This window comes from Morone saxatilis, unplaced genomic scaffold (genome assembly GCF_004916995.1).
Source record: "Morone saxatilis isolate NCDOM2014 unplaced genomic scaffold, NCSU_SB_2.0 Contig21, whole genome shotgun sequence".
NCBI lineage: Eukaryota > Metazoa > Chordata > Actinopteri > Moronidae > Morone > Morone saxatilis.
Genome location: NW_023339774.1, coordinates 11,368,553 through 11,383,482, shown reverse-complemented (window position 1 = coordinate 11,383,482; position 14,930 = coordinate 11,368,553). Strand labels below are relative to the sequence as shown.

General features: G+C 42.2%; 3 protein-coding genes across 4 annotated transcripts; 2 read left to right on the top strand and 1 right to left on the bottom strand.

Annotated features, from left to right (window-relative positions):
• Nucleotides 1–716: 716 nt before the first annotated feature.
• sprn2 (shadow of prion protein 2) lies at nucleotides 717–1,511 on the top strand. The gene has a single exon (XM_035668311.1). It carries the CDS (start codon nucleotides 1,053–1,055, stop codon nucleotides 1,509–1,511), a length of 459 nt encoding a protein of 152 aa, XP_035524204.1. The 5' UTR covers nucleotides 717–1,052.
• A 617-nt stretch (nucleotides 1,512–2,128) lies between these two features.
• prnpb (prion protein b) lies at nucleotides 2,129–6,590 on the bottom strand. Of its 2 annotated transcripts, XM_035667777.1 has the most exons (3): nucleotides 6,478–6,590; nucleotides 5,643–5,995; nucleotides 2,129–5,606 (listed from the first exon to the last, which is right to left on the bottom strand). In XM_035667777.1, the coding sequence occupies exons 2-3, from the start codon at nucleotides 5,986–5,988 to the stop codon at nucleotides 4,495–4,497; spliced, it is 1,458 nt and encodes a 485-aa protein (XP_035523670.1). In that variant the 5' UTR covers nucleotides 5,989–5,995; nucleotides 6,478–6,590; the 3' UTR covers nucleotides 2,129–4,494. The 2 variants fall into 2 exon arrangements, with proteins under 2 accessions (XP_035523670.1, XP_035523668.1); XM_035667775.1 differs by having other exon boundaries at nucleotides 2,129–5,995.
• A 1,292-nt stretch (nucleotides 6,591–7,882) lies between these two features.
• On the top strand, nucleotides 7,883–14,924 carry LOC118332520 (protein phosphatase PTC7 homolog). Its single transcript, XM_035667854.1, has 6 exons — nucleotides 7,883–8,439; nucleotides 10,071–10,250; nucleotides 11,390–11,588; nucleotides 12,997–13,120; nucleotides 13,234–13,363; nucleotides 14,134–14,924. Exons 1-6 carry the CDS (start codon nucleotides 8,238–8,240, stop codon nucleotides 14,190–14,192), a joined length of 894 nt encoding a protein of 297 aa, XP_035523747.1. The 5' UTR covers nucleotides 7,883–8,237; the 3' UTR covers nucleotides 14,193–14,924.
• Nucleotides 14,925–14,930: the final 6 nt, after the last annotated feature.

Here is a 14,930-nt window from a genome sequence, read left to right as displayed (position 1 = left end):
CCCTCTTTCTACAGGCCATCCTTCCAGCTAAAGTCTCATTTAAGGGTAATAAGGCACAAGTTAAGGAGACAAACCAATATTTTACCACTGCTGAGCATTAGAATCATGTAGACATAAATATATAAGCTTTTAATGAATAAAATGAAGTACAAATATGCAGGTCATGTGGGAGCTGCTATAGACCTGTGATAGAAAATAGTCCCATAGACTTTGCATCTGGTGAATAATGGAAGAAAAGTAACTGTATGTGAAATGCTACCATCAGCTCAAATCATTCAACCTGTATTGCATTATTGATTTTGAACCAATAGCAAAGCAGGATTTGTTTTAGGGAGGAGCTGTGCTGGCTCCGAGTCAATGTTGGTATGGAAATGATACTGGTACCAAAATGCTGTGTTGTGGTTTGACACAGGACAGCTGCTCCAGCATCACGACCTCTCAGTGTAACTAACCAGAAAGGTAAAAAAAACATTTAACTAAGATTCTTCTCTTTTTTTATTTATTGCAAAATGGATGCTATCAACACTTTTTTTTACCTGTGTGATTTTAAGTTGTATAAATCATCTCCTTCCAGGTGCATTGCAATGATACATATAGTTGCATATGTACATTATGAATATGTTTTGTAACACACTATGGAGATGTATGGTGTGATATATGCTGCTTATCAGAGCCAGGAAAAACAAATGCATCATGAAAGGGAGAAATATGCATCACACACATAATGCCCAGCTAATCCCAGTGTTGACAGAGCATGTGGATAGTTCTGGATGTCTGTTGTGTTAGTGTTAGTGCTGGTGAGCATGTGACTTTGAATGTTCAGTGAGCAAAATCAAAAGCTTTAATGCCAATTTGAACGACTGCCAACAGACTTTACAGACCTCTCTCAGTTTGCCTCTCAAATGACTAAGTGTACCATGCAAGAATAATAAGAGCAATATCATTTTAATATAATCTGCTTGTGTGTGTTCAGGTTATTCTCCATCAGGCTTTCCCCTGCCACTATTATTTATACATGTAGATGTGTTTTTGCAGGGTACAGGTCTGCAGTCATGGCTGGCAAGCAGAAGCTTCTCTCACTGTGGGTTTGCCTGTTGCTTGTGGCAGCTCTGTGCCCAGGTGCACAGTATGCATACAGTAAGCGCGGCTTCAGGGGTAAAGGAAAAGGTGACGGCAGCAAAGAGTCTCCCTCCAAAAGCCAAGGCCTCTCCAAGCAGGGCCTGAAGTGGGCTGGAGCAGCAGCAGCCGGGGTGCTGGGCGGCACGGGCACTGGGTACGGGCTGGGGTTCCTCGGTAGGTCAAAGCACGGATCTGGGAGTCACCACGGACACAAGACAGCTTCCTCTGAACAAGATCGAGGGCTTTATTACAACGAACGCCAAGGGTTTCGCAACCAGTCTCTCTGGAGAGCCTTTGTTAATGCAGCTGCCCCGGCTCCCATGACTAACATCTTTCTCACCCTTGGACATGTGGTGTCTTTCCTTATAGCAGTCTGGATAAGAGACATTTGATATCTGATCCCAGAAAAAGAGATCAAGCATCATATCAAATGAAATAAAAGCTCCTTTCAATAAGTTATCCTTCCTGTCCTTTATTGTTTAATATAGGGTGTTTATACCTTCAAAATGGTAATATGATAAACTATGTGTGGTTTTATAGATTCATCAATAGATTAATATATCTAGTGATTAATAATGTTTTATAATGGTCTATAAAATATTAGAAAACTGTGAAAAAGGCCTGTGAATACAAGTGGAAATCACCAAACCCCCAAAATATTCAATTTACTATAATGTACCACAAATACAAACTGCCATTTGAGGAATCATCAAATATAAGAATTTGTCAAAAATGACTTTAAAATTATTAATTTCAAATGAATTCAGCTTTTCTGATCAAGTAACCGTTGCATCTATAGTTTTGACTTTTTTTTAGTCACAATATAGATCTAAAGTTGCAAAAAGCAATAAAATAAAGTTCTATGCAACATATAACTGGTAATTTAATGTTTTAAGCCGTACGAGTGACACTGAACAAACCAACAATTGTCCAAATGTCCTCTAAAAGAGACTGAACAGGAATATGTGAGTGTTTGTGAAATGATATCATTTACACAGAGAAACCATTATTTTGTTACTTATTTTATTTAACACAGAAACATCCATGACAAAACTTGTTAGTCATATTATTTGATCAGAAAGTGTTTACAATTGCAGGTCCAAAGAAGAATATTGACACAGATGTCTATCCTAATATGAGCTCAATGACACATTTCCAGAATATCTAATCCTAAAGGGACATAAGTGCACTTTAAAGATATTCTACACCCTAAATTGTATGAAATTGTGAACGTGTAATTTTTAAAATCAACTGAAAACATTCTGCCAGAATGAACAGAACAGGAACAGGAAAAACCCTGGGTGGAGTATGAACATGGATAAGGAGAAAGTAAAAGGGGCAGTCACTACAAAAAATCACTTCCTGATACACTGTACAATGTGTGGAGTATCTGGACAGTTCAGTAACTTTAAAGTTATTACACACTAAACATTGTTCTGTGGACTTAACACTCAGTTCAATACACCAGTAGTGAAATGAAAAAGTTTTAACATGAGTGAAAACCCCTAAATAGTATCAGACAGCCTGCAAACTTAACTCATGTAGCATTTTTCAAAACACAGTTACAAAGTGCAAAGTTACAAACCAGTAAGATAAAAAAGAAAACAAGCCGGAGTAGTAAAAGAAAAACAATCACACAGACAGATAAACTTCACTATACATAACTCCACAAACCTATTGAGAGTTAAAAGTCCATTAAACTGACTTTAAAAAGGAAAAAAGGAGAACATTGTTTCATTCCTGGAGATACACACCATGACAGCCAGGGGAGGCTAGAGTTCAGGAAAAGCAAACACAGATAATTACAGACCCACTGACATCTGACCTATAACTATCTGTGCAAGAGGAAGATCCAAGTGATGGGGGGACAACACAGAGATGTGCTGACCAGGGAAAAGCCTTAAAAATATGGCTGGAAAGTCCGGGAAGTTAGAGCGTCACTTGAACATGGCAAAACATAAAGGAGAATCCAAGGTTTGACACAAGGTATGGGGAAATAAAAATCATCCCACTGTTCCCAGGCAACCTTTAGCCATAAGTCAGGCTGATGATAGATGTGACATTAAGAGACTGTGTGTGAGGTGTAAGGTAAGGTACAGAAATAAAGCAGGGGTTAGTGCTGAGATGCAAAGGTTTAGTACGAGAGTCTTGCATTGTTCGGGACTTCATTGGTTCATAACCTCAAGTAAATCCCAGCTTTCACCAAGCGAGCACTACACAGACTAAAAGCATCAGGCGCTATTGTCAACAAATGCACTTATTGTTCTCAGCAGCTGCAGGCAAGGTAGCGACACCACGACACCACTAATGACGACATTTGCTGCACATCAAAAGGACACACGTTTACTGATGCCCCCTCTTACCGTTAAAGGGCTATTACATGCAATCCAGGATTTTACAGGCAGCTAACAAATAGTGTTAGTATCACATACCTGAGAAGGAAGTATGACAATCCTGTACTTGTTTTATTAAGTGTTTAACTATTGTGGAATACTAAGCCACCAATGTCATGACTTAATGCTTGTTTACAGAAAATACTACAGCTTTAGGCCAAGTGTTTGTACCAAAACATGCACACTCCTCATCTTGAGACCATTACATGGTCTCGTCTGGGCCATCATCATATAGGGAGTACAAGATTTATCTCTCATTTTTCACAAATAACTTGCACTAAAAGTGAGAGTAAAGTCTGCTCTGAAAGCCCACTTTTTTAAAGGGTCAAAATAAAATTTCTTTAAATAAATTTCAGTCAATTTACGATTTATAAGTATACAAATTTAACTGGGAAACCTAGTCTTAAATGCTCTTTTACTTATATTTGATTAAAATAAAATGTCCTTTTGATTAACAATAAGGTAACCAGCTGAACATCAGTCAATTGAATTGTCCCATACTGAGGAGGTTGAATTAATAATATAATGTTAATATTATATGTTTTTGTACATGTATATAACTCTTAATGTCACATTCCTATTTTACACAGTAGCAGATCTATTGTCATAATAAATTGTCGTCCAAAACTAAACTTAAATACCCTGAATCTCTGTTCTGTTTTCACTGTTTGAAAATGTTGAGTACAAAGGTGCAAAATAAATTCTTGGAACAATTAACAGAAAAAGAAAAAAGTGCAACTTGTTCAACACAAAACAGTAGATCTCACTGTAATATTTTAAAGAGACTGCTGCCTCTTAAAATCAACTGCTTTAGTTACTATATACACTATATAACATAATGATTGACTAAATATGACGCAAAGAGCTTTCAGGTATACAGCCGTGGTTGGAGTTGATGTACATTAGTAGCATGTTGACGTGCAGATATAGTGGAGGAAGTAAAAATCCCTTTGGGGTGTAGTGAGAGGAACGCTAATAGTTCTTACTGGAGAAGGAGCATGCTGGACAGTAGCATGGAGAGGGAAGTGAAAAGCTGAGTCACCCCGTAGCTCAGAGGGCTGCTGCGACTGTGCTCGATGTTTGGTTGGCTGGACTGTTTCTCGGCTTTTCGCTCCTGTAGGAAGCGGGAAGAGTAGTCCATGTACTGCTCAACACAGCGCCTGGACTTCATTTGCTCAATTAGGGCGGGGTATCCGATCTCCTCGATGCTGACGGTGTCGTTATCCTCATCACCTCCACCCTGACCTTTGGTAGTGGGAGAGCTGCTGTCTTTAAGAACGTCAGTCCTATTCATGCAGCGACCCATGAAGGTCTCGTAGGACTCTGCCCGAGGCGGAGGCTTATAGACGTAGTCACGGCCAAAGTCTTTTTCATCTGTGGACTTGGTGCCGTAACGTTGGTACATGTAGTTGTTGTAGTACTGCTCTTCCTCGGGGTTGCGGAAATTGAAATGTGGTCGAGGGAACCGTCCCAGTCCATATCCAACGGCCATTCCGGCCACAGCACCAACGCCTGCTGCCAGCATGGCTTTTTTGGCAAACCCTGTAGACTTGGGCTGGTATCCCATGTTCTGCACAGAACGAGAGAAAGGAGACCCTCCCATCCCCTGACTACCGTATCCATAGCCTCCTCCGCCATATCTGGGACTGAGGATCTTATTGTTCGGGTTCCAGTTGGGGTAACCACCAGGGTAACCCCCTTGATTTACACCAGGCTGACCCCAACCCTGCCCTGTATTTCCTCCTCTGACTGGGTAACCACCTCCTGCAGGATACTGATTAGGATAGCCGCCAGCAGCAGGGTACTGGTTAGGGTATCCTCCCTGGTTGGTGCCACCTCTGCCTGGATACTGGTTAGGGTAGCCACCTGCGGCTGGGTATCTGCCTCCAGCGGGATTGCCTCCTGCAGCCGGGTATCCACCACCGGCTGGGTATCCACCACCGGCTGGGTATCCACCAGCGGCTGGGTATCCACCACCGGCTGGGTATCCACCAGCAGGATTGCCTCCTGCGGCTGGGTATCCACCACCTGCTGGGTATCTGCCTCCAGCAGGATTGCCTCCAGCGGCCGGGTATCCGCCTCCAGCAGGATAGCCTCCAGCGGCCGGGTATCCGCCTCCAGCAGGATAGCCTCCAGCAGGGTTTTGGTTTGGATAACCTGCAGGATTGGCTCTAGCAGGATTATTGTTGGGATTACTACCGGCTCCTGGATAACTTGGTGGGTTTTGTCTGGGATATCCTCCTGGTTTGGAGTTGCCAGCTCCTGGATAAGGGTAACTTCCACCAGCAGGGTATGGATTGCTGTTTCGATTGGGACTCTGAGGGCTGGGTTTTGAATTTGTCGAGCTGCCCCTGCTGTTGGTAGATGAGGTTTTCTTGCCACTGCTGCTGCTGCCTCTTTTGGCCCATGTCGATTCAGTGTTCAGGAGAAACACAACAAGGAGGGACACACGCGCAATCTCACACAACCTCCCCATCGTGGCCCTGAAGACAAAAGTGTTCCAGGATCATAAAACAATCAAACATTATAAAAACGAACTTTGCATCCCCTGCCCCTTTTTCCATCCTGTCAGGATGGCGTGCAAAAAGGAGCACAGTGTCACAATTTCATGGAATAATTGAACAACATGAGCAACAACATTATCCTAGCTACCCGTGTATAGCAGTCTACAGGGCATGAAGCAGCAAAGCTAAAGCTAAGTGTCAAAGATATTCCAGCCGAGCATTATTCTCATTAGGTTAACCTAAAAATTAATGATTAAATAATAATGTAACCACAATGAGTGAACGAGGAAAGACGTATTTTTTGTTTATTTCTAAACTGAGTGGCCATCATCATCATCATCATCATCCTGCTCGTCCGCTTAAACACCCCCACTGACATCAAATCATATTATAACAGAGGGTTTAGTTCTCTCATCACCCCACAAACACTTTATATACATAACACCATCATTATTTCTTACCGTGAAGCGACGCTTTAGCTGTTTCTTAGATGGAAACTCGACGAAATGCGTTGTTGTCCTCTCAGTCGGTTCCGTTATGTAGTCGGGATCGAGGTGGGAGGTTTCCGGGGTGTGTCGTTCGTGGATGAGTCGGCTTTATGAGCTGGTGGAGGAATTACATAAAATAATACAAGATGGAATAATAATAATAATATTAGGGTGTTAAATACAATCCAGAAACGTCTCAACATTAGTAATGTAAAGATATATCATGATACAAATATTTGAAGATTCAAATCGGTGAGATGAAAAATTAATCATGATATTAATCGTGGTATCAAGTTTCACTTTTACAAAGAAATGTAAATATAATATGAATATATATTATTATGTATATATAAATATAACAAAAAATATGTTTCTATAATGTGATAAAACAAAAAATAATATCACATAGATTTTTGTCTGAGAAATAAGGTTAATATTACAGTTATCTGTTATCATTTGTCTTCAATCTCATTTTGTTTTTAAAAATTCTGTATTGTGAATTGAATCGACTTGTGAGTGTTACATCCAACGAACCATAGTTCAATTTAAATAAAATGTTCCACACACACGTGTTTTACATTGTATAAGATGTTTAAACCATGCATTATGTTATTATTATTATTATTATTATGTTATTCTGGAAGTTAGAACTATAATTTAGCATAATTACACTGAATAGTTCAAGTGACATACGTGCACACATACCAATCACAGGTCACAATATTGCTGAATTTGTCTGAATATAAAAGCCAGAAGTGGTACTAAATGAAGAGCAGTTTGGGAGACGAACAGCAGACTCTGAGCTGAGCCAAATGATCAGGATCACTAAAATGCGCCGTAATTCCCATCCCTGGTGGTTTAGATGGAGGAGGCCCTCATTTTGATGCAGGACAGGTACCATGGAGGGAATAATAATAATAATCTGTTTATTATGAGTCTGTGGTGGGAACACTTTGCTTTGACTTCCGTGCGATCACCGTGAAGCCAAAACACACCAAGAAGTGTTATATTTTCATGTGTGTTTTACTTTAACTTATTTAAGCATATCCTAGCCTGAGCTTTTACTACGTAACAGGGGGTAATAAAAAAAAAAAAAAAAAGACGTCACATATATATGACTTATTCGGTAGGTTTTACTGGGTTTACCCTCGTTAACTTATAAAATACCACTGTTATTCACACAAATATACCACATTATAGATCAGGTTATAAGGCATTTAAAAAGACTGCCAGCCCGGCGCATGCGCAGCTCAGTGTGTCTGATTTCCGGGCTGCTCTGGTAACGGCCGCTCAGAACGAGGCTGCGGGCCGCGCTCTGATTGGACGGCGTCGTTGGGCCGTGACGTCAGGATTGTAAACTGTCAAACACCCGTATGTACTCGCAGCTCGCTGCGTCGTGTCCGGTCGGTCGGTCGCTGAGCACAAGAGCAAACATGTCGGGAAGGAGAGAGCCCAGCGGAGGAACTGCGCTCATGAAATACACGCCTGAGACATAAGATTAAAAAAAAAAAACAAGAAGTGTATTTTAATCCAGTCAGGACGGACGGTGTTTGTGTGTGCGTTAGCATTATTTACACGGAAGCGGACCGGTGCGGAACGAATGGACGGATAAAAGAGAGACAGCCGGGATTCAACTAAAGTATCCTGACAGACAGGCGACCCGGGTCGGGTAGAGACTGTGTGTGTGTGTTGGTGTGTGCTCAAAACAAGACGGGGTTGCTCCTTGCTGGGGAATGTTATCCGTACTGTCTTATGGCAGACTGGTAGCCAGGGCTGTCCTGGGCGGACTCTCTCAGACTGACGGTCGGGACTACAGCCTGATCAGCGCCAGTTATGGCTTCGGCAAAGACTTTCGCAAGGGGATCCTGAAGAAAGGGATGTGCTACGGAGACGATGCCTGCTTCATTGCGCGGCACAGGACCGCCGATGTGTTGGGTGAGCTCTTTGGCATTATTAAACCCCCTGTTACCTTGCCTGCACATGCATGTTAGACCCCCTCTTTGCTCGGGTGACCTTCAGGTAGTTAACCCCCTACACGTGCAGCGACCCCCTCGGATGAAAACACAACCCCCATCCACACACACACACACACACAACCCCCATCCACACACACACCTCGTCCTGTAACAGACATCACCTCTCTCCCCTGTGCATCCCCTCTGTTATCTGTTGACTTTAGTGAAGCCTGTGTAATGCCCACAGACTCAGTGTGTAGTGTTTCTGCAGCTCATTGTCTCTGTAAACTGATTAAATGTCGCTGTTTTCAGGTGAAACACCGAATGACCTTTCACCTACATGAGCTCCAGCTGAAGAATACGCGCTGCCAGTGCAATATATTAACCATATAAACTTAGCACACGTAGTTAAGCTTCACTCGAGGTGGACAGGAGTGGAAAAGCCCCCGTTGCAGCCTCTCAGAGTTAACATTACAATGTCTTGCAAAGGTCAGAATGGTTGAGCATGGAGGCAGCCATATTGCTAATAGCGACAGTAGCCTGCTAGCTCAGCTGAGTGGGATTGCTTTGTCCTCAGCTGACAGCAGGGTTAGGTTAACACGGCCAGATAGCACTCATCACACGGCTTTGGTCGACACTCACACGCTGTGTTTTTACAGTTTTTTTAAGCAGTGTGCAGTTTTAAATGATTATAGTGATGAGTTAAAATTAAAATAGCCAGTTCTGTGGATGAAGATCTCCTCACGTGTTTACACAGAGGAGGCAGACATGGAGAGGTGGTGGAGTAAACTCCTCTTAAAGGTTCACTGGGGTGGTTGCATTGACAGTATACATATATAGGGGTGATTATCAAGACAGTTATTTAAAAATAAGTTTCAAGAGATTTCCAGGGTCCATTTTGTCATTTTAGTTTGGTATTTGAGGGGACTTCCACCACAAAGAGAAAATGAAAGCGTGTGAACAATATTTGGTTTCAATATTGATGTTTGTTTGTATACACTATAACATGAACCTGGACTAGAGGAGTAACTTGTGCTCACAGAGTCATAGACATGAAAAAAGAGTGAAAGACTTGGACTGGTTGCTCTTTCCATCTCCATGGCTCTTTAACTTTATGCACTGAGCAGATATTCAATATGGTGAATCCTGATGCATCATCTCTGTAGTTCAGTTAACTTACATTACTTTTATTTCTCTCCAGCTCAGTCTGTCATTGGTTATCCACTATGACAGCTGTGTGGTTTGGGACCATCTGGGTTTCTGTAACCGGAAACCAAACACAATGAAACTGATGATTTCAGAGCAAGTGATTCAAGGGATGACAGAAACTGTGATTATTAATAATTCAATAATGCAGGTTGTTTTCATTCATTCATTGTCAGTGTGTAGTATTATTATTATTATTATTATTATTATTATTATTATTATTATTATTATTTTCCAGATTAATTGGCAAATCATTTGCTCTATTAAATGTAAAAAGATTGCTTGTTTTGTTTACTCTCACATCAACCAAATAAAAGCAGCAGTCAAGTCTTCACATCCAGAAAGCCGGAACCAGATTTTTCAACAATAACTACATTAAAATATGATTCCCATTTTGTCCATCAGGCGTTGCAGATGGTGTAGGTGGTTGGCGGGACTATGGTGTTGACCCGTCTCAGTTCTCCGCCACCTTAATGAGAACCTGCGAGCGACTGGTGAAGGAGGGACGCTTCACTCCCAGTAATCCAGTGGGTATTCTGACCTCTGGCTATTATGAACTTCTGCAGAACAAAGTTCCCCTGCTAGGTGAGTCCACACAGAGACAACACTACACACGGATCACATATTATTGTACACACACAGTCAGTGGTGGAGTGAGTCATACTTCCCATGTGAATAGCCATACTCTGAAAAATAAATAACATAGCTGCAGGATGAGTCAGACTATAAGTAGTCGCCTTGCTTAGTAAGATGCAGAACATATTACTGTAACTTGTCTCCATTTGCATGTGAAATTTCTTTTTCTAATCTGGCACAAAGGAGCATGAAAGGTTGGAGGAATACATACATAAATAGTACATAAGACAGATAATGACAGTTACATAAAACAACAGCACATCTTTGTGCACAATGTATTCTTTATTGATTTAGGTTTAGACCTGCATCCTACTCAGTGGTGTAATAACTGTGCGGTAACCAATTTAATCGAGCCGTATTATGTTATGCCAGCACATGGAAGTTGAGACTCAGTGACCTTGTGGGGCTAAAAATGCAGGGTGAACATTTTTCCTCATCCCAGAGCCCCAAAAGATCAAGAATCTATCTGTAACTGACACTGCAGGAGAGTTGAACAGATTTTAAAAGCTTGCACATGTCAAACATGTGACCAAGGTCACATTTCTTCTGAGACTCTGTTTTCCTGACCCACAGCGAGCGCCGACGCTAAATGTTAACCTCCTCCCCCTCGTCACGATGTTTGTCAAATGGCCTACTTTTATTTTGGGAAGCTGTGATGAGGTTTGCGCTCCCTGCTCAAGGTTACCTGGACTGTTGGCACATGAAGCCTCAGTCACTGGGACAGGCACGGCCCATGACCCTTGGGTTGGTTTTCTCTTGTTTTTGGTGAGAGGCCACTTGGGAACTGCATAATGAACTCACTCACCCACTATGGAAGCATGAAATTCACAAGGAGGGTGCACACAAAGTACTGTGTACTGATGTACTTGTTGGGCAGCATTTTACCTGTTACTTCAGAAGTAAAACACAGATTTACCCTACAGGTGCTTTTCTTTTCTGTCCAAACTGGAAAGTCTATGTTGTAATTTTCCCTGTGGTAGTCTCCTCTGTGACATTATCCTCTTTCCCACTGTTCTCTTTTCCGATTGTATCCTCTGTGCATATATATGTATAATCTTATTGTTGTTTTACTTTTCTCTGCTTTGTAGGGAGCAGCACGGCCTGTATTGTGGTTCTGGATCGACGGAGTCACCGGCTACACACATGTAACCTTGGCGACTCCGGCTTCCTGGTCGTTAGGGGAGGAGAGGTGGTTCATCGCTCAGACGAACAGCAGCATTATTTTAACACGCCCTTCCAATTGTCCATCGCTCCTCCGGGAGCTGAAGGGGTGGTGCTTAGTGACAGGTCAGTAGCTCAGTGTTACATCTGTGTGTGAAGAATACATATTTGAAAAAATAATTGGAGGATACTGGAATGTGGCAATACTGGTAGCTTTGCACACTTTAATACAAGTATATCAGAAAAAAATGAAAGTTGAATTGTCTTTTGTTGCTAAGCTACTTCTGAATGTGCCACAGTTGTGTGTGTGCATGCCGTTGTACGGAGCAAATTACCTGTGTAGTGTACCTAACCCCTTGAATTCTTCTAGCTCCCTCCCTCTTTGCAAATTTAAAAAAATGCAGCAGAAAATAACATAGGTGGGGTGATGTGGGAGGTAACGCCGACCAGAGTCACAGACCGACTACCGCTCGGAGTATCAGGAATACAGCTGCTTGTAGTCAAGAGCTAACCAGCCGGGAACAGCTGCTGTCAGATTCTCCGGGTCTTTGAGTCCAAAGGAACATTAACTATTATTACAAGCACATTCACAGCCGTTTGTAAATGTTTTTGTCAAATCTATAAATACACTATTAAATACCCATATACATCGGTTTTCAGCTGAAAAAAGTCGTTTGGGGGTTTAGTCTCATGTTACAAGCAAACGTAGTTGCAGTAGGAACTTTCGGACAGTGTTTGCAGGATAAACGAGACCTGCTTTGGCGTCACGCTCCTGGCATAGCCTCCGTAACTACTTTATCATCTTTTCTTTTATCGCCCACATGGCGATAATCCTCTCATATCCTGTTTATAGTTTGTTTTGGTTTACATTTCAGCAGTTTCAAAGGCGAACCCGCCATAATCTTTGTTATCATCACAACCTAATAAAATACATGTACATAAATGTGCTTGAAATACTACTTAATGGGGAACATATTGGAAAAATACAAGACCCACAAAGCTCATGCATGCAAACAGGCTTGCCAGATAGGTGTCACCTTTTTATTCTGACAATGGGAGCCTGGTTAATGAGGGATAAACCCTTTGTAATCCATTTGGAGCAGCCTTGAGGTCCTGCTTTTGGATTCTTTTTCCGCACTAGGTTAATCCTGTTCTTCTGGTGGGAAATAAAGTTTAAGATTTTGCAATTCAGCTAGTAAATCCTCCTAAGTCAATTTACGACTCTGTGGTGTGTCACCTTAAAATAAAAAACCCTCAAGGCCCAACATAAGGTTAATGGGTCCCAGGAAATAAACTTGAGTCCTGTGTATGGCACCAGCGAGCAACAGGACCTCTCTAGGTTTGGCAAGGACACGAGGGCAGGCTGCCTCCAAGTCAGCTGTCAGATTAAACACCCACACCGCGTCCACCAGTCATCCAGTGACTTCTGACCTACCTAATTCCATATTGGAAACTGTTTACAGCAGCTCAGGCGCTGCATGCTCCTGTTTCACTTGTGACTTATCTTGCCGTGCCCCCTCCCCATTCCCTCTAGCCCTGAAGCAGCTGACAGCTCCTCCTTCGACGTGCAGCTCGGTGACATCATCCTGACAGCAAGCGACGGCCTCTTTGACAACATGCCAGACTACATGATTCTTCAGGAGCTGAAAAAACTCAAGGTGTCACTTCTGATTCTTCTTATTCATGCTTTCACATATACTGTATCTAGTTATAACATGAACACGTGTAGAAATAAATCCTTTTTAATGCTTTTTAATTTCGCTCATTTCAGACTACAAACTATGACAGCGTCCTGCAGACGGCACAGAGCATTGCAAAGCAAGCTCATGATCTGGCCTACGACCCCAACTATATGTCCCCTTTTGCACAGTTTGCCTGTGACAATGGTCTGAATGTAAGAGGTAAGTACTAAGATTTAGGAGGATCTATTGGCAGAAATGGAATATAATATTCTTGGGTATGTTTTCCTTAGTGTATAATCAATTAAATATAGGAATGGTGTGACTTTGGAATGATCCGCTTTTATCCACAGGTCACTTTACATGTGGCCTGCCATGTTTCTACCGTAGCACGGAACCGATACTGGCTGTAGATAGGACCTTTTGAATTTTTGCGAGTTTGGCAGCCACCATAGTTTCTACAACACACTCCACAGCTGTTCTCATTCCCAAGTCGTTAAATACAAACAGAGGTCGTGTTTAGTTAGTTACAATCTGCACCTTCACTGCTGGATGCCACTAAGTCCTACACGCTGGTCCTTTTAAAACACTATGCATTAAACAGTATATGTAATTCAGATGTTATTAAAATCGGTGCAACCAAAGGGCTTTTTCTCTATCTTCTTTTTCCTGCCTCCAACCTTAATTTTAACTCATAATTCCTATAATTTGGCTTCATGAATAAGAGCATACATATGGCAAATATGTTTAAGCTGCATAAACATTGTCTGTTAAAATATTTTATGTACAACTATATTTATCGAAAAGTTGAGTGCTATCTCTGGAATGCACTCACACCTTTAGTTTGACTCCCGTTGTCCAGAGCAAAGCTAAATAAAAATGACGTTATGCTCCCAGCATGCAGTGTCAGTGAGCTACAACTATCCCTGCACTTAAGGGAAGAAAAGGCCTACTTTGCACAGTTTCTCACACTCTTTTGTCTCGTCCTGCAGGTGGGAAGCCAGATGATATCACGGTGCTGCTGTCCATTGTGGCTGAATATACAGACTAAAAGTGTCTGTGAGAGTGCGTGTGTGCTTCTCTGGGGCTGGTCCTTCCTTCCCGTCTGCCTGAGTCTTCCACCTGCAGCCCTCCCAAAAATGCACTGCATCCTGTGGGCTGACAGGGGGGGGCCCACCGACACGACACACACTCCTCGCTGCGGGACTGACGTCCACCCGTGTACATTTTGTTTTCTTCCTCTGTTTTTGTTTTGGTGCTTGAATGGTCAAGGGGGAAGCAGGCAGCTTGGACATTTTCATGTTGATCATGATGCAGGAGGAGAGGAGTATGACGGGCTGAGGGATCCCTTTCAGTCTCCCATATCTCATTGTGTGGCATCAAACACTTTTTCTTTTGATGTCTTTAGGTGGTGTGACTAAGAGACAGTGCAGTTTGGTTTGACTGAGGTCCTTAAAACCTGGTAGCCATTATGTATAAAAAAGGTGATATTATAAGAGGAGTAAGCCATGGTTTTGGAGAGTAGTCATAGAGTTGACTATTTAACCCAGCTGTCTGTTGTCCCAGTTGTTGTCTGTTGTTGTAAATGTGTTTGGACAAAGCATATAGAGGGAGGACTGAGGAAGCTGATGTTGGGACGCTATTAGAGAGTGAGATTCAAGAGTTGGGTTTCAGTGTCTTGGGTTTGGGAATGTTGACGATGGTAAAGTTCATTAGTAATTGCTCAGATCAAAGGAACTTGTAAAGGGAAGCTTACATGTGAAGGTAGATCAGGTTTCGTCACTTGGCC